The sequence below is a fragment of the Paramacrobiotus metropolitanus genome, unplaced genomic scaffold, assembly GCF_019649055.1.
Source record: "Paramacrobiotus metropolitanus isolate TYO unplaced genomic scaffold, Prichtersi_v1.0 Parri_scaffold0000030, whole genome shotgun sequence".
Classification (NCBI taxonomy): Eukaryota; Metazoa; Tardigrada; class Eutardigrada; order Parachela; family Macrobiotidae; genus Paramacrobiotus; species Paramacrobiotus metropolitanus.
Genome location: NW_026570250.1, coordinates 239,257 through 267,223, shown reverse-complemented (window position 1 = coordinate 267,223; position 27,967 = coordinate 239,257). Strand labels below are relative to the sequence as shown.

The window sequence follows — 27,967 nt, the reverse complement described above, 5'->3', positions numbered from 1 at the left end:
TATAGATATTATAATTATACCGTAATGATACTCGTACATGTTTTTGCTGGTTGCAGAACGAACGGGAAAAGCCTCGAGTCTGTGCAGTGTGCACTTTTATGGCAGTCTGTATGCATTTCTTTTTCACACATTTAAACTGCCGTTTAACAAAATTTAGAAACAGTTTTTACACATGGCACACATGTTTATCAGATAAACTCTCCAAAAAGGTCAAATGGCACAATTTTAGACTTAGCATCAATGTCATTCACGATCAGCGCACGGATGTCTTAAAAGTGTTACCAAATTTGAGCAGCTTCGTTGGTTAAAACTTTTATCTACAGATACAGATATCTCTTGATCCTAATGTCCGTAATCCCGCTAACTGTGAGCTCCGGATTACTTCCGTTGAAGGTACAGATTCAACAATTTTATCTGCAAAAAATAACTGGTTGCATCACAGTCTCACAGATAATAGATAAGCAAGAAGGGATTAGGATTACTAAGACACGTCGACATTTGTGCAATACTAACAATCGTAGACTCCGGCAACAATAATAGCAACTAATTGGCGGTTAAAATGTGTAATTTTAAGTTGAGGCGCTCACGGACACCGAAACATTCATCGACGTACGTTTATAGAAATTTGAGAGCATGAATCTTTTTATGTACAGTACATTTCAATTTACCTTGTTCACGCTTAAATCTTTAATATAAGGAAACACTGCATCGGCACCAAATTTGAGTTGTATTTCAATTATGCATAACATGCATTCCTTTCTGATATTTGGCTCCATGGAAAGATTGAATCCCTAAAGACGAAAGGCTGAAATATAAGGCTATCGAAACATTATACTGTATGGGATATTTCATTTCTGTTACCTGAACAATGACAGGCATCAAATCAGGAATAGCATTTAAAAGTACATCGTTCTCGCTGGTTTGAATTATCCGCAGTAATAAGGATGCCGCTTTAATTCCTGTACAAGATTCGGCTTCCATCAGATGACCGCCAAGAATTTCGCAGACCACTGACAATGGGCAAATGTCTTTTACTCTGAGCAAAAACTTATCGACTGCGTCCGAAACCTAAAATAAAAATAAGCACTGTGCAATACTTCTTCGAGTATCATATAGCTGACAAAACGACATGTTTTATTTTCATTTACCTGTCTATTCGAATCTCCTTGCAAATCGAGAATCACAGGAAGCAAGCCTTTGAACATGTACTTGTCCATGCTAACCACCCTTTGGTATATATGGAGCGCGCTTAAGGCTACCGACGAGTCGGAATGGTTTAGCGCTGCTTCTAGACCTTTTGCAATGGCGTCTTTTTCGGAATCCGACCATTGATGAGCTTTGTCGACGACCGTGTCCAATCTGTCTAATCCTTCTAAAGCTACCCTGGAGTAAAAAAAGCGACTTTGAAAGGGAGTAGATGTACATGTACTGATAAACATTAAACAGCATGATTTTGAAAGTTAAAATAATTCTAATACACTCGTGGTGTCATTAACATTTCATCTGTAAAAAGTGCCGTTAACAAAGGGCTTAATGTTTTGGAAACGCACTTTGTGTTTTGATCGGTAAGCATCGGAACGACATGTAAGACTGAACCTTCAGGGATTGAATCGTCGGGTTGGCTGCTGTTTTCGGAATCGTCCACCGCAACCGGCACGTTTAAACTGTTCCGGCTGAATCCACTGTCCTCACTTCCTGGATGTTTTCGCCCTTCATCACCCGAACTGTAGTCAAGATTGGAGCACAGACTGAACTTTTCAATGGCTTGCGTTGTTTGTCGCAGGCAAGCGTAATAGTCTTCCGGATTGATATTTTCATCATTTGACGACTGCGGCGAGGTAATAACCGTTGCTTTTTCCGCTGACGTCAAATCATTGCGCGACACGGAATTTTGCCGGCTTCTTCCGTTTCCGATTGCCGGCTTATCGGACAGTTCCTTCTTGGGCGGCCCACTTATCACTTTCAGTGCAGTATCACGTAGAAATTCATCCATTAGCGCCAGCATACTCGTAAACTCCCCGGCATTCAGCTCGTGCAGCGCAATGAGGACATTTTGCGCGGCTCGACGCAGCTCCGGCGTCTTGGCGTCGAGTGACCAGTTGACGAGTTTGGTCACGCCGATGCGGACCGCGCTGGTGTTTTTAAAATCACTGGCCACCATATTACAACGGATTAAATTCGTTAAGTACGTTAGGAAGGCCATTTTCACTTTGGTATTGGGCGTCTGCAGGGAATCGTTGATGAATTTCAGCAGCTGCTGAAACTGATTTTCCGCGGCAAACGATCCGCGTATTAGCTCTAAGCAGCGCTCAACTTTACACTGCACCGACGGCAACAGATCAACACTCATTTTGCCGAACAGACGTGTCAATAAGGTGTAGAGCCAGCTGCCCAAATCCAATTTGTGCACATTGATAAAGTCATAGAGAGTGTCGAGAAACAAACTGAAGACTTTTGTTGTCGGATCCGACATCATACGGGTCAGTAGTAATCGTACGTTATCCACGTCGGCCGGACTGTAATAAAAATGCAGCTATTTAGGATGAGAAAAATTTGTCATCCGCTGATTATGATGGATGCTTGAGCACGTATAGAGACTGTAAAAAAACACTGAAATGTCTATTATAACGTACTATAATGTTCCGCTTCGCAGGTATTTCTGCAGTCCTAATAAGCCTTCTTTACGCGATGACCAGTTCGGACTGTTGAGGAAGCCCATTATTTCTGCCACGCTCTGCAACAACAAACCACTACGTTACGCACTTCCGAAAAGAATTGTAGCATCGTTTGCACTCAGTAGATTTGGCATTGATTTAATTATATAAGTAATCCACAGTGCGAGAAATACAATCGGAGATTAGATTATCGAACAATAAAAATTAATGGTCTAAAAATCCAGCCATCAGTTTTAAAAAACAGGAAAAAATGTTAAATACGTTATTCTAATCTATTTAAATAGTACTACTTACATAAACGTATCGCTGCCCGGATAGTGACACCTGGGAGCCATACTGGCTACCGGTATCATCGTTGTCAGACTGGTAACCTTTGTTATCATTCTGATTTCGCTTTCCCGCTGATACGGAAGGAGATCTTCCGGTTGCAGCTTTTTTATTAGAGCTCAATTTTTCAGGACTATTATCACGGCTGTTAGCCGAGGATCTCGAGAGGAAGCCATTTTTCGGGGTGATGGCTGGAGAAGTAGCACGCGAGGGTGCTACAAACAATATAATTTATGTTAATTATACTAAAGGTTCATATTTGCCGAATACTCAACAAAAACTAAGGAAAAATGAACTGTAAACGAACTACAAATATCACCGTATTCGTAAGTACATTGATCAAGAAATTTCCAGTAAAAACAAATCATAAATGACAAACTGCTTAAATCTTTAACACACACAAAGCTTACGTTTAGAAGAAGTAACAAAAGACTTCCGGCTGCGCAGTGGTGTGGCCAGACCACTCGATGCCGGTGGTTTAAGGGGTGCATTTGGGATATTACTCTTCGCTCGTGCACGCCGGGCGGCATCGGTATCAATAGCGCTGGATGACCTTATCGTGGTCTTAACAACAGATCCGTTTACCTCAGGTTCGCTATCTAAAAAAACAAAACACTCCATTGTTTATAATGAATTCTCAATATTAAGTTATTCGTAATGCAGCTCTTGACATTGTACCCTCATTTCTCCTTATCCTGGACGATGAACGCGATGCAGCCGTACCCGGGGCGGCGGTATCACGCGGCGGTGTATGGCGTTGGGAGGCCTGTGCGTGCACCGGCACTTGACCACGATTATCCTCTAAGATCATCTTCTTATTCGATGGGTCCAACTGACTGATGAGCACATCGGCGTGGTTAGGAAAGACTGTGGTGAAATGCCAGTACGCTCTACATTTAACACACATAAGTGCCTATTAATCAGCAGCTGGCAAAGAAGGTCGATGTTCAGACGTGTACACAAAAAGTGATCTGTTTTTATTTATGAAATTTGTATCATGCCAAGATGACATGGAGCACAACAAGGACCAGACACAAAAGACAACAAGCACTGTCAAGCAGTACAAGTGTATATAACTACATACTGTCGTGAAAGCGAGCGCGCCTCCGGGTCCGCGTCAACGATTCCACGTTTAATGGCATCTTGCAAAAGCGCCGCATGTTTCTCAAGTGATTCTTTTGGCCAGATAAATAAAATATGTTTAACAAATTCACAACAATACCTGCAATTAGGGCACACTCTGATTGTCATGTTACGGGGAAAGTGAATATGACTAGTGCCTAACTGATTTGCTGCTTTACGCATGCAACTGTAACATTTATTTTGCAATATAACAGTTAAAATATTTTTCTTGTTAATTAAACTTCAAACTATCCAGTAGTATGTGAATCAGATATGTAATCAATAAAAATTTTAAATATAACTGCGTTTTACACTTGAATGCATTAAAACACAAAATAGTTTTAGGAATTATCAAAAACGCCAAAATATTATCATAATTTTATTAAGATTCTCACAATGTTGTAAAAAGCATGCCATAAAATTTATAAGCGTGCCGGGATGCACAAAATAAGACCGAATTACCGAAACTACCACAAAAATGTGTAAACAAGTAACCAAAGACTATGGATCTGGAGATATAAATTTTTTCTTCAAGTAAAGCCATGTTTCGAGATTTTGTGATGCGTCCCTTTGTGTATTCCATACAAGGAGCACTAGTAGAAGTAGGCAGCATCCAGCTGTATGCGTATCTTACTCATCTTTCAATGACCGCTAAGAATTTTGCCAAGTTTTAGCAGCTATTTAACCCACCGGCGAATATCTTTTGATCGTGATGTTTGTAAATGATTCACAATAATCGGGACTAATTTCGGCGAATGGGTGTTCTGAAAAGAGAAATTGAAAAACGATTAAGGTTACTTGTAGTCGGCATTATTGCCAGATTCAAGACAAGTGCCTCAAGTGGACACAGTTTAGCCTTATGTATGCAGGCGCCACTTCGACACCTTCATACGAAGCATTTCAAAGTTAGGCCAAAAGTCATCAATTAATGCCTATTTACTTTTCATGCTGCCTATTTCTCCTTGCGTTAAATGTTAACAATAAAATTTTACACCTGACTGCCAGTGCAGAACGATCATAAAAATGAAAGATTATTCTTTTTGATACGTCATTTTTTAGAAACCATTATACACTGCAACATGGCAAGCATTGTAATTATCGATTTTTATACAATAAAGCAACTCTACTCCATCAGCATTTTTTTTATAATTTAAAGATATACCGCGTGCGTTCGCGCAGACCGACAGAGCAGGTAATTGTTACAAACCTTTTTTACAGCGGCAAACAGCGTGGGTGAAACGAAACTGCTATTAAGAGCATAACAAACAACTGTATGGCTGACTCGTTAAACAAATAAGATCCATAAATGAAACTGAGGTAGGCTATTTGTTGCTTAATTTGCCATAAACAAAAACGGTTCTTATTGACACTCGTTCCGTTCTGCAGTTTATTACGTTCGATCGCTATTGGTAACTTGTACGTGGCCCTTATCAATCTTTTCTGTAGTGATCAAATAATGCCGTAACGGATTAATAAAAGTTACGTTCATGAATCACGGTTATTAAAAGTCACCCATGCGTAACATTCAATAAACCTACATATGCTGCAAAGTGCAAACCACATCGTACACAACAAGGAACTTTAGGAATGCGCCGCACAAATTGGGTAGTTTAGCTTGAAAAGAAAAACCTTAACCTTTAAATTTGCGTAAAAGGAAAATACTGCACATATAATATTTCAATCATTGATACTCGAGAAATAACTGATGGAGTTGTGCGTTATTTTATGCGCCATGTGTACTGTTTAGTGAGCACAATGGATCGCTATTTCACCTGCAGAATAAATCGGATGGCTACGATTCCGGAACTGGAAATAATCTTGGCAGAATTGGGGATAAGAGATATTAGAAATGGTAGAATAACTTCGGCAGTTCGCTCAAATTTATGGCCCAGTTGTTGTGAAAGGAATCTGTGGAGGCATATAACACATTTAATGCCGACTAACCCACTGAAATGCATGGGTAATGAATCATCTATCAAAAATATTATTCTTCTCGCAAATCCCCATCTAATACTCACGCTAGAGTTACACAAGTCTCCCGGACAACTTGTGATCTTAGATCCTTTACCGAACAGATCAGGGAAACATCAATAAACCGCAGTGAACTGTAGAATTCCTTATATAAATCGCCGCCGCTCAACACTACGCTTCGTAGCCTCTTCAGCTGCAAGAACACACAATCATTAGAATTTCAAAATTATTTGCGATTCGTGCATCGCATGGCACTGATGACACTGAATCCCAAGATACGTACTCTAAGCAGAAAAACGAAATCAAATAAATTTTTCTAATTCGTAATTTTTAGCGATTCATGCTGACACCAAAATTAAAACACCTATAAATGTAAAGGTTACTAATACATTAAATACGACCGTTCACAATGCTGCAAGAATACTCTCACCGCGGCTACATATTGTACAAGCAAAAGCGCTTTTTCTGTCAGGTGTAAAGTTCACATAATTAAAGTCAAAGGCGACTGACAGGCTAATGGTTATTACTGCATTTGAATATTGATATAAAAACTTCATTATCTTTTTTCAATAAAAGGCACAACCAACTTGCTGCAGTGCGCGAACAAAACGATGTCACATGTTTATACGGTCAGTAAGTCTTTGCGCCCATCAGGTGCCTCATTACATATTCCGCACGTAGCCGCCATGAAAACATTAACGAGCAGCTAAAGCGACCTTGACCCTAATTAGGAGCTGGTTATAGCCAACTTACCGCATCGACTCGCTTTGCCCAATCTGCCGTTACATCGGACAGGACCTGGTTAATCCGACTCATTTCCTGTTCGACCGCTGGTCCGGAAATAATGTTATTGATACGCGGCACATCCAGAAAGGATTCCATAAAGTTTTCGGCTTCCACTCCTCCGACATCTATTTCGAGAAAAACCCAACATGTCCTTGTCAACTTATCAGATACATGCAGCCCGCACATAGACTAATTTCCGCCTGTTGTGTGTCACAGCTAAGCAAATCAACAGTCCCATAAATATCCCACGCGCAGCCGCGCCCAGAACATGTTATGTAGACCGTGTTTTGGTAACAAAGTTGTAAAAAATCATTCTCACTGTAAATCGATCAATGCAAAGAGCAATCCAATGAAAAACATTTTTGCACATCATAAACAACTACGAATGCTGGTGCAAAATTCTATAGACAGCGTAAAATTAAAATGCAGGCACGCCAAATATATAACGTAAAACATATTATCCATTATGTGTGCGCACATTGACCACCAAAGCCATATCCCATTTTAAAAATGGAAACAAATATCTGATAAATCAGATACGTAATTATCAACATTTTATTACGGCAGTAATTTAAAAATATATCCTCTTAATGCCTGAATGCTTTGTTTAGCTACCCTAGAGAGCACGAAAAAAATAGTTTAAAACTTTTCAAAACCAGTGTACCGGTGCGATATATGCAGAGCTGTGATATCTGTACTTTTACGGCATTCATGACACTACCAGTTTATGCAGCCGCAGCCAGACTTACTGTTGGTCGATGTTATCCCGGGATTAGGAGGATATGGTAAAATATTCCTGGGCTTAGTATTAGCCGTCATGCTTGATGCGGAAGATACTGGAGACAGTGTAGTTTGTACCGGAATCGTCTGTGCATGCAATAACAATAGAACTGCAATGCGTGTTATTTTTTATTCATGATCGAGCGAATATAACAAGAACACTGTCCAACAAATCGATCATCCAGTATCGAAGGGGTAGAATGTCCTTATTCTTAACATACCAGGAAGGAAAAGTTTATCGAAGCAATTAAGCCAAATTGTAAAATTAGACCTACTCGTCGTTGTATGTGAAGTGGTGTTCGAATCCCGCAAACTGGTGATACATCGGAATTGTAATTATTTGCCAGTTGGGCTGGCTGTGCTGACGGATGATATTGATGGCCTAGAAGAGATAAAAACAGTCAGAGATCCAACTCTCAATACGGAGCATCGCGGCAGTGTACACTCGGACTCTGTACGCCGTCGTGATTCAAAGCTACCATGCTGAAATGATTACTCAAGTAGCTCTGCTTTAAAAACCGAAAGCTTTACAGCCATGTAATCTGATGGAGGAATGACAGGTTCCGGAGGTTTATCATATTTTCTTATGTGTCATTCCGGCTCATTTCGATTTTCTGCGCTACTCTGTACGTACTCCGTGCGTATGTGCGTAATAACAGTTTAAAATTAAAGTGCGCACAACGTGGAAATGTCAAATGGTCAATTTCAAATACACTGTAATTGTATGTGCCGGCTATAATTTGATGCCAAATGAAATGTTCCTATCTGCACTGCTACAAACGAAACGCCTGCATGATAACATGCCGCTAATTCGAAGTCGCTATCGATTACCCTTGACCAATGGTTTTCTAATTTTCAAAGGTGATGGTATATAACCGTGAAGACGAAGTACGTAGTACTACGCTTTACAGTATCAGTGCAAATTTCTCTGCAATCAAATCAGATCAATTAAAAACAGCACGGAAGTATTGATTTCCACGTATCAAGCTCAAATCAAACTAGGATATTCAAACTAAGGCTGTACAGTTTGTATCACTGCCATACACTGTGTAATCAGGACGCGGTTAGGTACCTCGTAACTTCTGGTCACCGGACGCCGCTGGCCGTGGTTTCTTTTAATTCGATCTTAATTAGTTCATCATGTTGAAGTCTAAATTTTTATGTTTTGTTATTTAAATTAGAATTACGTAAGAGATATTTTAGGTGGTTTGTTTGGTAATCTTCCCGAATAGTTAGCTCGATAAAGAAGTGGATCAAGAAACGTCCCAGAATATAAAATGAAGTAACAACAGCATCACCTATCCAGCAGCGCATAGACGCGTAATGTTTCTTGAACTATTTCAAACTACCAGCGGACTATGTAAACCAAATGCATCTGCATGCCAGCAGAACATAATGAATGTATCTGTTACATGGTAATTAGTGGAAGTATTCGCAGAATACTCACTGCTTTAACTGTGCAAGTTCGTCTGCAATAATGCAGGCATAAGTAAAACTTAGTAATCAATTTAACCACAAATTGTGTAATGAATAAACCATGAAACGCTTAATTACTACTCCGAGTGTTCATACAGAGCGGAGCAAAGCGAAGCGGCGTATGTTTGTTCCCTCTATGGTGTAATCATTAGCATTCTTGCCAACAAACACTGTCTTCCCTCGCATTGTTTCGTGAATTATTTTCTGTGATTCTCGCTCGAAATATAATCCTCTATCTGCAGCAATTTTACGTGCACAACCAATAGCTTCATGCACTGTTCTGTTCGTTATTTTGTGAATGCAACGAATACCAGAAGTGACCACCATGTAGGAACTGCGCACGCGAACCGGATTTCCAATTAGCCACTGTTTCGCGATGTCGCGACGTCGACTGTTATTGGAAAGATAATGTCAATATGCGTTATCTGTGGAGATGTGGCGGCCCTTAAATGATTACAGATTAGCCAGAATTACATGGACAGAGTGCGGGCAATGTCCGTGGTCAACATCGCGCTGCACTGTTAATGGCTCCGACATAACACAAACATCAAGCACACGCTGCTTGTAGGCCATAAGAATTACATTTGTGTGTGTCGGCGTATCTGGCTTTCCGCATATATACGCTGACCACTGCAAAATACGACAAACACTCTAAGTTATTTCCTCTGGGCACTATATATCTCGGGAAAGGGTTCACTTAGGGGCAAGCATCATGAGAATATCGATTGAAAGCCCAAATAGCAAAAGGATGTCCGGCCCTGGTCGTTGTCTTTCTTCCATCCCTGCGAATGATCCATGCAATCTAAGCATGTGCGCCACAGTGCCAGTATATAAATCAAAGCTGGCTCGGACATTATTAAAACAAGATGTACAATAAATAATGGATGGTGCCGAGTAATGTATACCAGACACAATCTATACTCCGTTCAATATTGCAGAGTGACCAGTGATGCAAATTGCCTCAGCCGGCGCGGCGCACTCTGGTTTGTAAGTGAGGTCAGCCATTAGTGCTAGACAGCTGATGAAAGGCTGTTTCCTTGGTAATGAGCAGATGGACCAGGTCCGATGTTGTTAAACACACGCTGGGCCTCAATGAATAACCCCATTTGAACTTCACACAGATCGGCTTTCACCGGTTTTGTGCTCAGGACTGTAAATACTTAAGGACAAATGAATACTTTTTATCAATGGACCGCCGGCATCTGAATGGGCCACTGAAATCTTTATAGTCACCTCAACGAAACTTCAAAGCCCGTTTCATCCGCAGAGATCCTCAACAAAACTTGAAACAATCGTCATGTAAAGCACACATCGGTAGGCTCCTTCAGTTTCTTACGATTGCGGAAGTTGTACAGTCTGAGCCAATGGAACCAGTTTTAAACTTGTGAAATCCATAATGCATTGTTTCTTTTCACTGTATGCACACTTTGGAAACCGTGGCACGCTTTTCTGTGTGCCACGGCACACAGAAAATCAAAGCGCATCAATCAATTAAACCCATAAAAATACATGCATCCCTATCCATTTTTAGTGTAAGTGAACCATAATCCATAACCGATTCCAGTTAAACAAATAAATCATTGCCCGTGTTTTAATATTAACTCCATGGCAAATTCCAGAAATATTTTTCATTACTTAGTCTTATCCCACTTCCTTAATCAATTCATTTATTTTAGTATAACAACAAAAACTATTACTTCTTGATGATTGCGTTTCTATCGCTACTTCCACGGTATAAACATCAAAATTTGTAATAAAACTGTGAAAATTTACAAATCTATATGCAATTTTGCTTTCAGTTTTTCAAATTTAAAGATTTGGACGTCATTATCTGCGGCTAAGTTAATTTATTAGCAACCTAAAACGGTAAAAAACCTGCCAAAAGTAAACTTTCGCTGACAGTTGGTCACAAATAAGTGCCAAATTACTAAACGCACGCGCGCTTATCAAGTGAAGTATACTACTTCTACACTCGAAGCTTTTGTGTAGTAAATGTTACAATAACAACTCTACAGTTCGTTCGCCAATCTAGTTGTCAAATGATTTTTTAGCGGCGCTTTCACAAGTTAGCCTAAACTCTTTCTAATACTCAAGACACTAGACCGGCTGCAATATTTACTCACAGTTATTCGTAACAAACATTCCGATTGCTATTACAAACATTTCACCCGTTAAATACTTACCCGCACTTATGACACTAAAAATCATCTTCTCCATACTCCCGGAAATTTCAACAGGAAGACAGTAATTTAGGCCAACTTTTCAATGAGAATATTTTCTGGGCAAAATAATTGCATTTCTACGACAGTTCCTCCAGGGACGCACTGAGCGTAGGCCGCAGCGCCAACCAGAAATAACATAAAATTCTAATTTAAACCAGTTGACCAGACTAAATTAGTCCCACAATGTGGTTTTGCTGATATACACTTTCTAGTTCAGGCGCGCAAGTGCATGTAGTGACGATGAAAATCAACAGCTAGCCCTAGTGGCATTGATTTTCCGGCGTGGGCTAACTGTTTTCACTTGAAATGCCCCGCTGGAATACGCATACGGTAGCCAGGGAAGAGCAGCGGAAAATCGAGCCTTTGAATCCGGATAAAAGCTCAAACAGGACCAACTGTATGTATAACGATTAAATGATTTCTTGTCCTTTGAATTGACGCCATCCTAAGCACATGTATAGGCAGTAAATTTGGCATGGCATTGGATGAAAAAAGCAGATTTATCTTTTAGCGGAAGCGCTTTATACTGCTCAACGCTTATATTTGTACACATTTATGCGATAACCGTTTAGACGTTTTTACCCTAAAGTCAGAGAATATACAAAGAGAAGAGGATGAATACACCGATGCCGACGAAATGACACGGTAATAGCTTCTAAATACAGCCTATCATTTCTCCTATGTCGAGGTGTCAAAACTGTTCAATTCTATTCTCTATAGAAAAATGTGAATTAATTTGTGCCGGACTATCGCAAAAGTAATCGAAGCGTCACTCTTCGTGAACTAGTTGTCGGAATTCTTTCGCTACATTCGGCATTCCATTTCCGCATCTGCACGGTTAAGGATCAAGATGAACCTGTACTACTATTGCATGTTTTTAATGATAGACTGACCATCGGTGGCCGGACGCGACGCTGATAGCCGTCTTGCATCTCATTAACGCAGACAATGTTCGCAAATTCGAGTTGATTGACAGGTTACATTGAGGAGAAATTACAGTTAAAAAACTCGCAAGTGCCGTCTACGAAGGCTGATATGACAACAAAATAACGGAGCCGTTTGTCATAAAGACGCCGGTGTGCGTAACCAACTTAATATGCTGAAGTTAGTGTGTGTAACCGGCTTTAGTCGATGTCTGCCAACGGTAGATCGACTCGCAAATCTTTTTCTTCCATCCGATACTGACCGCTTTAATCTGCATAAAGATGTCACGCTAATATTTACTCGGTGTACAATCTGTAGATTGCCTGTAAAATTGCTGTATCATACAGAATCGCGTAAACCGATCAGGATTACTGCAAATACGTAACAACCTAAGTTGCAGCAAAAATAGAATAGCGACGATCTAGGAGAACCCACGTTTTGCAACACTGAGACATTGTACATTCCAGAAAAATAATTTCAATTGTCGAAAACGCACGACCCGGCAGTAAAAAAAGGTTACTACGAATCGCTGATTTTTAAAAGCTGGAGTCAGAGTGCTGTCCGTTATTAACAATTTCATGATCACAGCAGGTCTAACGAAATAAAAATGCATATAGTGAATAAAATTACAAAAGAGCAGATGGTTTTGGATATTTTGTAGAGTATGCATGGAATTTTTGGAAATATTGTACAATGAGATTTATAATTATCGCATCCGGCATAATTTAAGTTTTATATTACATCGATCCAGTTAACAGATTTTTAAAATGTGTCACTAGGAAAAGAACTCCATTACAATAGTCAATCAACCATCTGGTCAGTTGGGAGCATATTTGCATTCGCTCAAAGTGCGGTATAAGAGTACACAAAACACACTGCTGGCGTAAAATATACACCGCCATATTTTGACTCTCACGGTTCCGTTTTGCCCGTGTAGTCGGCAAAAACAAGTAGCTTCAGCAGAATCAAAACACTTAAAGGAAAATTTATTTAGCATAAATATGTAGCCAAAGCGTCTTTCAACTTACCGCCCACGATGGGAACTTGACTGCTGCCAGTAGATCGTTTGCGTTGTGAGCCACGCATTAGATTGTCAAACAGAAGTATCCATTCTTGATCGCTTTTCCACAAATGATCATTCCATTCGCTGGCCGACTGTACCGGCGCACCGGCAATATCTCGCCGTGGTGGCGGCATTTATGTGGATAAATATATTTCCCGGAAGCCAAGCTTGGATAATAATCCACTAAAAGGGACCTTCAGGGTCAACCGCAGACTACCTGCTGCGATATGTGCCAGACATTCGGAAGCGCAGCCGGTTAATGTAATTATTTAGCCGGTCGCGCCTGATTGATTGACGATCAGCTGGCTACGACAAATCCACCTTGAATATTGTTAAAAGAACCGTCGACAACTAACTGGCTTCATCAGCTATAATTCCTCTTCTCTTCTTTGGTTTGTACCCGAACAAGCGCAGGAGAGATGTGAGTTATGAATTGAATGGTTAGACAACAAAATACAAGATGTGTACGATTCTCGAGATGAATATTGGACATTGAGAAATATATCGAGATAATGACGGCTTGCGCCCATTGGCTGCCGCCGATACGGTTGCCGGTTGGTACTGCCCGCGCCGGCTTTTAGGGTAATAAATCGATGGTTACAGCGGAACCGCCTTCTACGCGAACGAAGTTGCAAATTGTTTGTGAGCGGCAAAAACGTCTGACGCTGTCAGATTAGAATAATAGAGCACTCAAATTTGAATCGAGGTATGTGTTTCGTAACCTGATGGTACATACAAACCAGAATTTCTGAACAAAACCTTGGCAGTTCAGTATGTTTATGTCAAATAACAAATTTATTTATGTGCATTGCGCAGATCTACTGCTAGTGGTCAGTGGAAGACTCTGGTAGAACGTAATGACCTGCCATCCAGTGTTTCTCGCAAATATACCAGCGGAAGAGCAATACGTAGTAATAAATTCTTTTCGTTTTGCTTTTTGAAGGTGACAATGTACATTAATACACCGAACGCTATGAGCTTCTAATACCAGTTGCAGTTCTTGAGATCTTCCGGGTGACCACAAATTCAGAAACACATGTTGTCGCTGCGTTGAAGGGTTCTTGACAAGTAGAAAAAAGAAAAGAGCCACACTACAAGTATGCAGTATATAGGCAACCCTAGCGCCATAATAAGGAAACCATTTTGCTCCCTTTTTTTGCAAAAGTGAAATCCTGAACGTAAACAAACCAGCTGCAGAAAAGATGTCGAGTGTCCATGCTGATTGCTTGTCCTTAACGAGATGCTTAGCACTCGAGATGGATAAGTGTGCTAACAAGATTTCCCGCCCGCTTCAGCTGTTTTTCACGCACTTACGAGAGTTGTGCGGTTGTTGATGACTAACAATAAACCAACTGGTTGGTTGCCAACTGCTACGGCGAGCCCGCACACAAGCAGGTATTCACACAAATTTATACGTTTGGTACGTACGTAAATACTTCAATATAAAATTTAAGTAAAAAATTTTGATAAAAATGTTTGAATTTAAATAAATAAAGTTTTTGTAATAGTCAATTTTACCGGTACTGGAATAACATACTCCAGTGACACTATGACGCATAATTTATTCGTCGCCTTTAAATCCACAGCACTACCAACTGAGAGAGGTTTCTCATACACTTTAAAAAACCCAAAAAACGGTTTGTTGCAAACATAAAACCCACAAAATTAAAATGTACGCTCTCTGGAAGTCCACCACAAAAACCACACTTGCAAGGACTTCCGCGTTTATACACATCCGGCTAATCCAGGCGCAATTTCAAACTCAAAAAGCATATACCAAAAAGAAACTCAAAAAACGCATGCCAATGAACAGCATACACAAATCCGACTTGCACAATGACCAAGAACTGACAGCCACAAACACTGCAGACCACCTGAAAACCTCAAATCAGCGCAATCCCATTAGATAAGACCGAACAAATCACACGACTACCACTATACTGTAGTGTCAATGCTTCCATTCTGCTGATTAGATTCCATAGCCGAGTTTGACGAATTAGGAGATTCCCTGCAAAGACATAGGTTAAATGTCTTTTGTCGTGTTTTTTTTTTGTTTCTGTAATTACAGTTAAAGTTAGCCAGAACCGAGACATTACGAAAGCTAGATTTCGTAATGTCTCGCCAGAACTTATAAGATACTTGTACTATTGCGTTTTAAGTTAAAACGCAATAGTACAAGTATCTTAGTATGGTTAAAACTTTTAACCATAATCGCGCGGGCAGTAAAATTGTATCCAGTACAGATGCCAAATAAACACGGTGTTTGCGCTTCTTCAACAGAAAATGCAGTACATGTACACACTAAAGCAGTAATATCACTGAAACGTTACAGATGCAGTAAGGTAAACACAAAGCTCTAAACCGCGGCAGGTACAGCATAACATAATACTACGTATGCGAGCATACTAATTATGTGGTAAAGACCAGTGATTAAAAAACGGAAAAACAGGCAGGTAGCGCTTAACTTACCCAGGAGAAACGATGCGTTTCAAGTAGAGATGCAACAAACGCACCTACAATCAAATTATGATTATCATTTTTGCACCCACAAAACTATGTTTACACCCGTCATTCTGATTACAAAGGTACCACTGAAGATGCATAAAGAGGGCAAAGAACAACCACACACTGCCAAGCCATTCGTCACAAAACTGAAAGTGAACTGGAGCTTACCTTGCTAGCCGGCAGTGGCTGTAAATAGGGAGCCATTAACTCCTCGCCCACTTTTAATTGCGTATAAATCAACGCGTAAACGCATTCCTTGCGCATGTTGCTCTCCCCGTTATCCGCGTACGCCTGTGACAGCAGACAATGACAAATAACACCAAATTTTACAGGTCGCCAATATACTGCCAAATCCACTACAACAAGTCGGCAATGACGTCAGTATTTTCTAATGTCACAATTCACTACAATGTTACGCACTAGTTCATATTTCGGTTCTCACGTAACACTAGGTATATGGTGCTGCGAAACAATCAAAAGTTAAGCAAAGCAGCCGCGTACCGTGACCAGATGAGGAACAATAGACGGAAGGACTTTCTCCAAATCTTCTTTCGGTGCTTGTTGTGCAACAAAACTGAACAGTCTTACGGCAGCCGCATTTTCTGGATGGGGTTGAGTCGTAATGATAGGAATCAGAATTTTAACGATCACGTCACACGGAAAAGTTTGCGATGCCAGAAATCCACAATCTTCGGCCGATTTTATAACCTACAGATTCACAATTATTTACGATTTATAAGAATTTTTAGCAACAGCCGACCTCATTTGGCTGAATAGCCCTCTGTACAAATAGAAAAACAAGAAGTAGAATTGTCCCATGCTGTCAGCTAAGGTCTTCAAGATACGAGAAGGCAAGAAAACAAAATACGAACCGTTTTGTTGGCTCCTTTCTGCACTTCCAGAATGTTGACAATAGTCAATTCGGGATACTGACGCATCCGTCCGGGCTGCAGTTTTATGAGATGAGCAAAGCATGCCAACGACCAAGCCTGTAAATCATTCTTGACGCTGGGGAAATGTTCATATAAAAATGGAAGCACATTGGAAAACTGCTCTTCCCAAACAGACTCGGAAACTAAAGGCATAAATTCATGGAGATGTCGAAAGATCAGGAACTGATCTCTGTAAAAAAGCAACAAAACGATGTCAACACTCAGCACTATAACCCATAGTGCGATGCGAACGAAACCCTTAGTCAACTGCAAAAAAAACCTTGATCATGCTCTACAACTCTGTATTGTCACTGTTACGGTAGATCTCTGAAGAATAACAATTATTTATGAATCTAAAACTAGAACATTAAACACACTTAAAATTTATTTTGCGCCATAGAGAATTTTACTGCCTTACTCGGGGTGCATTTCATTCAACCGCTCCGGGAGTGTTGACAAATACAGTTTCTGTTCCTCTATACTTGCGTAGACAGGAACAATGGAATAATTTTCGTACTGAGGAAACCATTTGGTTTTGGGGGTGACAGGTTCCGGGGGTTCAGAGTGTTGACGAACCTGTCGCCGCCGCTCAGTCGATCCAATACTGACACTCCGGGGCGATGCACTTTTATTTCCAAATTTCTGAAGGTCCTTCGGCGTATGATGAATACTGGGAACAGAAACATCGGGGTTGACATTTTCGTCATTCCCTGATGAAGATAGCTGGGAAGGAGATCCAACGGGAGTTGTGCCTTTGGGTGCCGGAACATGCCTAATTAAAAAGAATACAACATATAATGGACAATAAAGAGTACAAATAGTTGAGGGACCAGTGAAACCCCACCATGGCAGTCGCCTCAAAAATTTGTAAATGATCAAAAATTATATATAAATGGTGCAACGTTTCTAAACAAACCTTGCCGGTGACATTCGCGTCATGGGAGAAGATCTGAGAGGAACAACTGGTGAAAGAGTAACGTCGTCCAACAAACCCGACGGACGCCGTGGATAACCATTAATTAACTTCATCGCCGCTTCCTAAAATTCAAAGTATCAATGCAAAAAATATCGCAAATAACCATGCGCTACCATTTGTGCTCACTCGGAGATACTCATCCAGCGTGTTAACCATCTGCATGAATTCATCCTCATTTAACTGTCGCAAGGCATGCAGAACTTGTTGTGACTTCTGTCGAATTTCCGGTGTTTTTCCATCAATCGTCCAATTAATTATTCTGGTTACACCGAGACGAGAGGAACTGGAATTTTTTAGATCACTGGATTGCATACAATTCTGGATCAATTTTGTCAGGAAATTTAGCACAGCGGCTTTAACGCGGACGTTGGGAGTTTGCGTCTGGTCGGTGATGTACCTCACGACATGCTGGAACTGACTTTCCGCAGGAAACGATGACCTTAAAAAAACCGCATATAAATCGCGTGGAAAATCCAGGGGGCTTAAATAAATCACCAGTAAATCGTTACCTGATCAGGTCAAAAAGGCTCTCGATTTTCGCCTGCACCGTCGGGACAAGGTCAGCGCCTTGCTTGGTCAAAAGTTTGGTAATCAAGGTGTACGACCACGACCCCAGCTCCAGTTTGTAGGCATTCACGAATTCTTGCAAAGTGTCCAAAAATAATCCAATTACTTTGGTAGTCGGATCATTCATCATTCTCGTGAAAGTGGAACAAATCGATTCCAGCTCCGAACGCCTATCAGCCGGTACAACAGCCCATTAGACAATGCCTGAACCAAGAAGTTTCAAAATCTGGACGTACGATAAATGCCTGGCTCCATTTTGAATGTACCGGCGCAAACCATTTAATCCATCTCGTTTGGTTGTCCAATTTCCGCTGTTAAGCTGATTAATGATATCTGGAATGGTCTCCTTGATCTGTTCAGAATCCAAAAACAAATTTCAATCCATTTGGCCACAAGAAAAACAAAATGCCGTGGCAAACCACAATACTCCATATAAACATGCACAAACCAAGATACTCTACATGGAACGGCCAAACTCACATCAGACTGATTGCCTGGACGAGATCGCACGTGTGATCCCAGAGAATGTTCGGAAGCTAAGCTGGATGTCTCGCTCTCGTCATCGCTATGGTAGTTGGATTGGTCCAGACTTTGACTGGGTCGTCGTGAGTTTGGTCCAGACGCATCGCCACCGGCAGCTTTGCGCTGCGTTCCGTAGCGAAATGAGGAATTAGTGCGAACCTTTCCAGCTGTGCGCACAGGACTGGAATCTCGACTGACGTCTTTACTGGCGTGCCCTGGAGTACGCTTCAAAGTATTCGCGTAGCGTGCATTTGATGGCGAAGTCGATCGGCTTCCCGCTGCAACATCAACATCTAAGTACAACTAGGTCAACCATGATAATTCGGGGATGCAAACGTAATTATTTGTTCAGACACTTTCACATTATTTTAGCATTACTTATGGCGGTTGCTTTCAAAAACGTGCAGAAAAGAAGCAGGAAATTACGATAACGATTGGAAAATAAGCCACTAAAATAAGTTAAAGTCAGTTTCGCCTACGCTGAGAGTGCGATACAGCGCTAGTGGACTGGTTTCTTCCGCGCGATGTCGGTGGTGGTGCCGGTCGTGTTGGCGGACGCAGAGTTCGTGTTCCAGACGAAAGTAGTTTCGCTTTAGCACGACGGGCAGCGGCCATATCAATGGCACTGCTGGAACGAGCTTTCGATTCGGTAGGGGCAGAAACGCTCTCCACTGTCAGAGACAATCAGACATTTTATATCACAGTGCCCAAATTAATAGCTTATCGTTGTCATCTCATCCTCCGAGCTTTAAATTCACCTTGATCATTTCCCATGCGCAAAGCACATTCCACGCTGCAAAAAAGGAGCAGTTAGAAAACCGATATAAGAACATGACAAATAACTGCAAACTGGCTCCACTTAAAACATTCTCGTACTTAACTACTAGAACTAGTAAAATGTCTTCAAATTTTAACGAAATTTTTCATCAAAACCAATCGCAAAAGTTATCAAAGGAGATAAGTAACTCGCCTTGAGGAAGTAATGAAAACATGGCACCATAACTTAATCACTGAACTTAACGCATCATCTGAGCAACCATGAGCTTTCTCACGCACAGCGTGATCACCATAATTGGATGCGAAGCTAGGGCCATAAATCAACATGTGCATCACCGGAATGTGCATATATTTGACTGTTTACTGCAGTCTGTACACAAACACCCTGTGACGTTTCCGCATTGTTCACCTACCCTAGGTTGCCGGTAATTGGTATCTTGCTGCTGGGTGCAAGTGAAAGAGCAGCGCCAGATTTCAATGAATTCTGACTCGTACTCCGCGACATTCCTTCCTCAAGATAACGCTGCTTCATGGGATCCAGATCTTTAAATAAATTATCCGCCTGCGCTCGGAAGTGCTTTTTGAAGCCAAAAAAGGCCCTAATTCAAATGAAAATTTACAAAGCTGCTAGTACATTTACTTCGAGCTAACGGTTCATTATCGTACTGGCGGGCTAGCGCTCGCGCTTCCGAATCCGCGTCAGCCATCCCTTTCTTAATGGCCTCTTGTAAAAGAGTAACGTGCTTCTCCAAGGCTTGTTTAGGAAATTTTGCCAATATAAGACCAATAAACTCGCAGCAATATCTGCAAAGATATTAGAAAATACTCGTATATGACGATATATCTGTAAACTGCTGAATACGAGTGCAGTGATCCATGCACGCCCACGACAACAACTGTCCATTTGGTTAATAACTCATGTTCATACCGTACCTTCTAATGTCTTTCGACTTCGACGTCATAAATTCGTTGGTAATTATGGGGACCAGTTTAGATGAATGCACATTCTATAAAAATGTGGTGCAATTAATTTAGAAGGATCAGTTTCACATATGTACACTGTTAAAAATAAACATACGCCCAAAATGAAGCGGATTCCAATAATTCCAGACGTTGACATAACTTTCGCTGAATTTGGAATAAGTAAGACTAATGATGGAAGCGTTAATTCGGCAGTACGCTCAAAGCGCATTCCCAGCTTTTCAGCCATAAACCTACACAGCACAAACGAACGATAACATTAATCACTGAACAATAATAAATAAGCAGCGCGTCGCCACTGTCTGGGAATGTCTGGCGAACTTACGAGAGGGTTACACAAGCTTCGCGGACAACCTGCGAGCGAAGATCTTTGACGGCAACTTGCAGGGCTAAATCCACAAATTTCATTGTAGCTGCGTATTCTTTGTAATCGGCCGCTCCAGCGATAACAACACCGCGTAAACGCTTAAGCTAAATAAAAACTAAATGTAAGTTTGCTTTGCCACTTTGAAAAGGAAAATAGTGGTCAAATGCATTAAAATTTTACTTAATCTCGACGTATTCTAAAAAAAAACATGTGAACCAAAAACAAAACGACAGTCTCAAAAAATTAACCTTCTAACAGAGACAGACTTTCGCCATCAAGGCATAGCAACATCAAAGTTACACCAAAACGGTTGGTAGCACATTACCGGCTCACCTGATCGACCCTTTTCTCCCAATCTTCTTTAGGATTAGAAAGACTATCTTTAATTTTTGTAAGTTCCGACTCCACTTCAGCACCGGACGAGATGGACAACCGTGGACACTCTGTGAAAGCTTCGCGAAACTGCTCTTCATCAACAGCCCCAGCTTCTTCTATAAATACAGCAACAAATTGCATAAACAAACAAAGCGATGCATGTAAGTCAACACAAGGAAAACTATTTACTAGGGGCGTTGCTGCTAGATGATTTCGGTGCGGGCAAACCGAATGCATTTCGGGGCTTTGGGGGAACGCTCTGAGCACGACTGGCACTTTTATTAACCGCACTCTGAAAATACAACATATTTTTTCGCTATGAATGTATTTTTGTTGAGCAAAACCGACTATTCCTTCCGTTTTCGGCTATGACCAAATTTCAATCACACAATCTCTACGTTAAAATTTTGTAAAATGCATTTGCCTTTTAAAGACAAAACGCATTGCTAAATAACGGACATCCAATGCTTAAGAAACGTAAATAAACAAACAAATGCTGTTTAACAATTTTCCAGATATGCACCTAAAGTTGTATTGTATAATAAGTTAAGATAGTACATAAGTAATACCGGTATACAGATTTGAAACGGCTAAGATAATTCCACCCATCTACATTATAAATAAATTTTCTGGCAGTTATTTACCTTTATAAAATCACTTTCGTCCACCGCTTCCTGTGGAAACCCTGCACAATAAATAATGATAAACTATAAAGGTTTAAATACAAAATGCAAGCTGGGAGATGAATCTGATATCAAACACAACATATCTATACGTATACCGATTTTCAACAATTCACGTCGTACGGCACAACCCGTAGTGTAGTTTCAACTTGTAAGTTGTAACCGTGGTTTAGCTGCTTTTGCATCGAATGAAAATTAAATAGCATCTTAGCACTTACTGATTGCTTATTAATTATTTAAACTATGAAACAAAAAAACAAATACGGGACTTAACCAGATGACTCATTAACCTCTTAAAGGCATAGCGCTAAACCAAAACAAATTCATGCCAATTTTTATATTAGTGTCATTCAACCTGCGGGACAGGTTGGTCCACTCTAAATAACAACTGCAAACATGTTATTGCCTTCAAAGCTGGAATACCCCAGCCATTGAACGATACAACAACCGTTGATTCCGAAGAAATGGATAAAAACTGCGACGTTGAGAACAAGCATTCAACAAAAAAGAAAACATTTTATTGCCCAACATAATGTGCCCACGTACACTGCGATCTTTCTTACCTTTTGGTTTGGCATCAGGTTTCGCCATTTCCTTTGATCCACCGACACAAATCCTAAACGCTGATGGAAATATCCTTATTGTTGAGCACAACGTCGATTTTGTTGAGATAAAATTATAAAACCATCATTCCCAGCCATAAATCAGTCAGGAAACCATAAACACAGAATTCAGTTTCACCAAGTCACACACCATCGCTGGCATCAGGCATCGCAAGAGTCTCTCAAGATTCTGGCAGACTTGCACTTCATTGACTGGTGCGAAGGAGGAGGCTCCAATGAATAAATGCGCATGACTCATTGGCCCAAATCAACACGCGTGTCTGTGCTCTGATCCAATCCTGCTGGAGGGTTGGGATCTGAGTTATTCACCTAATTCGGTTCATTCTGTGCACTTAACGTCTCGTGCTCAGTACAGCAATTACAATTCCACTCTCGCATGAAATCCATTGGAAATTGTAGCTGTGCCGCGTCTATGTTAGTGATGCAACAAGGTAAAATCAAAGTTTTTTATTTCGGATCTCAACAAATAATATCATCGCCGACTGCTTAATCAAATTTTTGAATTATAATTGTAAATGCGCATTTTCAGATTAGTTCTTATTTAAGTGTGAGGAACCTTCATGTGTACAGCGAAACTTATACACTGATCCACAAATTTGCATACACTGTTGCACTACTTCATATAAATGTTTATTGAATGTTTATTTTACCATTACTGTGCTATAATATTTCACGAGTAAACAATTTATACAAGGCAACCATTATATTTATACATTAACGCACAGTATTTATAAAAGTTATGCTACGCAATCAAAATTTATCCCTGACGGTTCTTTTCCAAACCAATTAAACGGACATTGCAAATCGCGCCCGCACAAAATAAAAGTCAGAAATTCCAAAATGAGCTTGAAAACCCAAATCTAACTTACAACCTCCAGTCAAGTAAAACTTTTGACGATACTAATGTGTGCAGGTTAAGACTTTGATCTGGACTAACAAGATTACTAAGGTTTATACTCGGTTATAAACTACTCTGGTTAAAACTCTGGTTTATCAACAGACTCAAAAACCTTTCGACAAACTGACTCTCGATCTTTTTCTGCAAATCTTCTTCGGAACTATAACTCAAATAAACTTTCGTTTTTTTTTCATTAAGAATACTGAAATCAACCTTTTCGTTGAAAATGCTTTTAGTAACATCTACGCAGGGAAGGCGCATGATATACGTACATTTCGGAATAAGAACATAAGGGCATAAAACTCTTCCGCATATACCAATTTTAGCATAGCACAATTTGGCTTAAAAACAATTTTAACAAAGCTTGAAAAGTTAAAAACATACTGGATTAAAAAAAAACTAAAGCCAGCCAAAAAAGCTAATAATCTTATGAACACCACGAAAATATATTCAGAAAACACAAGAAAAGCTAACAAAAACAAGTAAAATATAAAAAACTTAGGAAAACATTCTAATGAGATTATAGATTAGAGCGTAAACAAAAGACAGTAGCATGCCGAATGTCTGTGTAGCGATTCAGCAAAATGTTTTTGTACCAAATTTTTCTCATGCCAAAGCGTCCGCGAAAAATTGTTTTTCATAAGCATTTTGCAAAAATAATTATGTGTAGCGAAACATTAACGATTCCTGAATTATTGAATGATATTTGGTGTACAAATAAAGATGTTCGTGTTAGCTTTAACGAGAGTGTTAACCCGAGTACTAATGCTAGTTTTGATCAACGTATAAACTTGAGTGGTGATACTAGTTCAAAGCATAGTCTTAACCCGAGTGCTCATAGTAGTGTTGGCAAAAGTTTCAGACCAACGGAATAATTGCGTATAATACCTATAATGCGTTCTAAAACAATTTTGCAACAATTTCCATTACATTTGAAACGCTCTGCTACTCGGCAGTGGAAGTATATAGTAGCGTAGCGCTAGCCTCTTTTACTTCCAACATCAGCTAAAAACAAAAAAATATACATTTTTTTCGAAATATTTAACCAGAAAAATGGTATGCTAAGATAACTTTTTATTTTCTGCTTTTTTTTCTCTAATAATCTTTCTCAATTGAAATATAACTGTTTGGTCAACGCATATTTACTGTTTCAAGACAACAGATTTAGCAAACGTGCAGGATGAAAAATTGTTGTGAAAAATGACGGCGCAAAATTAAATGTGCAAACAATTCAAAACTCAGGCTTTAAATCCTCGTCATTAGTAATGTCGTATATTTTTTTGCAATTACGTCATTTCGTCATTTTCAGTTTCTAGTATTCCTTTGGTTTGCCAAAAAACAGATATTACAAAATAAAATGTATAATACCATTAAATTTTCTTTGAATTTTTAAATTTGAAGTTCTGTTATAGTGCCTAACTTCTGTTATAGTGTATTTCTGGCTGAATAAACTTCACTGGTGAACATAATAATAAATTCAATTAGGTTTAAAACATTTTGTGGACGGAGGAATTTTTGAGTTTTTGGGAGAAATAACCAGAGTTCGCAAACACTAAGCTATCTGAGGTTTGAAAACCTGAGTATAAATATTAGTTTTATCAGAGTATTATCAGAATTACTGATCTTAGTTTTAAGCGTAGTCTTAACCCGAGTGTTCATCTTAGTTCTGTCAAAAGTTTCTGCTGACAAAAAATATGTTTTTTAACAGTGTTTTATGCTTAAAATTTTAGCTATTTGCAAACGTGTCCTGGCAAGCCGAAGCATATTACAAATGGAATGAGGTGTGCTTTATCATCTTGATTTCACTACCGCTGTTGTAGGACTGGGGAGCATCATAATGAGCCTTTCCAGCAATATGTCCAACAATATTCCTTATGTAGTTTTCAGCAAAGAAATACAAAAACTACGAAACCTTGTGGCTCAAGATCCACAAGCTACTGTTTCCATGTCGCTGAATTTTCATAAGGAACTTGTTTTTACGATATTGCTGCAGGTGCCAGTATTTCATATTATATTTTAGTTTTCCCGTGGTAAATTGGAACCTTTCGGATATCAGTGGATGTAAACATAAATTTTATCAAAAAAAGAACATTGTGATAACTTGGATGACTTTTTTAAAACATTGATTACCTGATTGCGAAAACCGAATGCAACACACACCAAGAAACCACAAATTCCAATGGATGTCGAGACGTGTACAGCTGTAAACACTGCTACTGAGCGCGAGACGCAAAGTGCGTAAAATGAACCGAATTAAGTGAATAACTCAGATCCCAACCCTCCAGCAGGATTGGATCAGAGCACAGGCACGCGTCAAATCAACACCTAAACATCACGGCTGATCTAATCCTCCTGGAGGGATTGGATGGGTGCTATTCACGCACTTCGGTTCATTTTATGGACTTCAGCGTCGAGCTCAGTGGCAGCGTTTACACATCCAATCTGCTACAAAATCCATTGGAAGTTGTTGTTTTTCAGTGCCTAAGCGCAAGTCTAAGCACGAAAATAATTAATATTATTTGAAATTAGAAATTTTAGTTTCTGTCAAAAGGAGGGCTTAAAAAGCAAAGCGCAAAACGTATCGACCCAGATAACAGATACCCGATTTTCTGTTATTATCGTTCTAATCTGACTAGCGTGTGGAACATTTTGTGAATTGTAAAAAGTACCAGATATCGACATATGCCTCGTAGATGAAGAAGAATAGAAGAATTTCTCTCATTCGTGCTAAGTTTTATTTGGCCAAATCACAAATGAATCTTTTTTCAGATAACTTTCCGTATGTTACACTTTCAGACAATGGAAGCATTACAAAACTGTTTTTTGTTTAAAATAAAAAATTCAAGGACCGTTTTCCTCCTACCAAAACACGCTTACAAAGAATTCTAAAATATCTATATTACCACTTCCACTAAAGGATATCCTTCCGACAACACTAGCATGAGCATTCGGGTTAATACTATGGTGAAAACTAAGGTCAGCATTCGGGTTTTTACTTTGGTTAGAACTAACGTTAGCACTCGGGTTAGGGCTCTGGTCTAATTAAGTGCAAGACGAAACGGGCTTACCATTGTTAGGCTAAAGCCTTACTTAGTTAGATAGTTAATTCTAGGACAACGATTCAAAAAAGTTTAATTTTTCTGATTGATTTTTAAAAAGGTCTCACGACCTTTCACCACCTTTTGGCTATTCGCACCCCTTTTTAAAAATATTTTTGCCACCACGTTTGGCTATTGTCACCACCTTTTTACATGTCCTTTCGACTATTTCCACCTCCTTACATATTTTAATAATATTATTATGTTTATAAATACTTTAAGTTGCTACGAAGATCTTTCTTTTATAAACTGATTGTAAAATCATATTTGTATAACGTTATGCGTTAAAACGCACGACCTTTAGAAGCCGGGAAATGTAAACCCGATATTACTTGCCGGTATAAACAAGTACTAGCAAGTGCAAAATCATGAGATACAAGTCAGTTAAATATGACTGCATCCGCCACAAAGTGCATGACGCTAAAAAACCTGGGAAAAGACCATTCCAGCACACCCGGCGAGCGGAATGCAATGCCACTCTAACCGCAGCGGCCGGCACGGCTGAAAGAACACCGCCTCATCATTACTAAGCAAAATACGTATGCGGCATAACCATCCTCTTACCAAGGATGGTTTGCAAAATGTGCTGGAAAATCGACGGTTGGATCCGAAAAAAGTTGTAGAAGTCCGTGAACTGACAGAATCGCGAGTGAATTAAAAAAAGTGCGAGTGCGAGTGAATAAAAAGCTACTAAACTTTCAAGAAGGCCAGTCGATCGACATTCTGCTTTCTCGGGTACAGCAGCAAAAAAATGGATACGACTGTGGCGTTTTCGCCATTGCTTTTGCAGTTGAAATCATTTACCAGCGTCTACCGGGAAAAGCCAAACTCAGCAATAAGAAGATGCGAGAACGTTTGGCAAACAGCTGCAGCACGGATAAGATGCGCCTAGATACTTTTCCGGCCGGCGGCAGCCCCAACCGTAAAAAAAATTCGCCCCTAACGGCAAAGCTTTGACCTTTTGTCATGAAGTCTTTTATAAAACTTACGGTGTAAAAAATGCAATAAAGAGGTGAGAATAGCCAAAAGAGGTGTGCAGAGGCGGTGGTAATAGTCAAAAGGTGGTGTTAGAGTTAATTCTTAAAAGGTGGTACGAATAGCCAAAAGGTGGTTAAAAATCGTGAGAATAGCCAAAGGTTGTGCGAGGTGGTAGGAATAGCCACACCCTTTTAAAAAATTGGGTAGTTTTAAAGGATATCATAGAAACAGAAATTCGGACTTCCTCATTTTTATATTTATACTACGGATACTCAACTATGTACTGTATATTTTTGTACCTCATGCTACTATTATTTGTTTTTTTCGTTACTATAAAGA

At 39.8% G+C, this 27,967-nt stretch overlaps 2 protein-coding genes across 3 annotated transcripts; both read right to left on the bottom strand.

Moving 5' to 3' along the window:
* Positions 1 to 73: 73 nt before the first annotated feature.
* Positions 74 to 13,782, bottom strand: LOC129588668 (CLIP-associating protein 1-like). 2 transcript variants are annotated; one of them, XM_055483001.1, is made up of 17 exons: positions 13,312 to 13,782; positions 7,937 to 8,043; positions 7,631 to 7,748; positions 6,849 to 7,006; positions 6,143 to 6,288; positions 5,897 to 6,032; positions 4,815 to 4,888; positions 4,087 to 4,224; positions 3,681 to 3,892; positions 3,413 to 3,601; positions 2,970 to 3,217; positions 2,634 to 2,734; positions 1,551 to 2,516; positions 1,149 to 1,383; positions 862 to 1,068; positions 669 to 791; positions 74 to 414 (listed from the first exon to the last, which is right to left on the bottom strand). In XM_055483001.1, the coding sequence occupies exons 1-17, from the start codon at positions 13,478 to 13,480 to the stop codon at positions 379 to 381; spliced, it is 3,363 nt and encodes a 1,120-aa protein (XP_055338976.1). In that variant the 5' UTR covers positions 13,481 to 13,782; the 3' UTR covers positions 74 to 378. The 2 variants fall into 2 exon arrangements, with proteins under 2 accessions (XP_055338976.1, XP_055338977.1); XM_055483002.1 differs by lacking the exon at positions 13,312 to 13,782 and adding an exon at positions 11,321 to 11,697.
* Positions 13,783 to 14,890: 1,108 nt separating this feature from the next.
* On the bottom strand, positions 14,891 to 22,887 carry LOC129588667 (CLIP-associating protein 1-A-like). The gene is made up of 22 exons (XM_055483000.1): positions 22,595 to 22,887; positions 21,993 to 22,033; positions 21,538 to 21,640; positions 21,307 to 21,464; positions 20,932 to 21,077; positions 20,704 to 20,839; positions 20,559 to 20,632; positions 20,292 to 20,429; positions 20,039 to 20,224; positions 19,607 to 19,641; positions 19,328 to 19,519; positions 18,807 to 19,126; positions 18,563 to 18,678; positions 18,269 to 18,496; positions 17,886 to 18,198; positions 17,700 to 17,821; positions 17,202 to 17,555; positions 16,724 to 16,973; positions 16,353 to 16,559; positions 16,020 to 16,142; positions 15,816 to 15,859; positions 14,891 to 15,354 (listed from the first exon to the last, which is right to left on the bottom strand). The coding sequence occupies exons 1-22, from the start codon at positions 22,620 to 22,622 to the stop codon at positions 15,282 to 15,284; spliced, it is 3,387 nt and encodes a 1,128-aa protein (XP_055338975.1). The 5' UTR covers positions 22,623 to 22,887; the 3' UTR covers positions 14,891 to 15,281.
* Between the last annotated feature and the right edge of the window lie 5,080 nt (positions 22,888 to 27,967).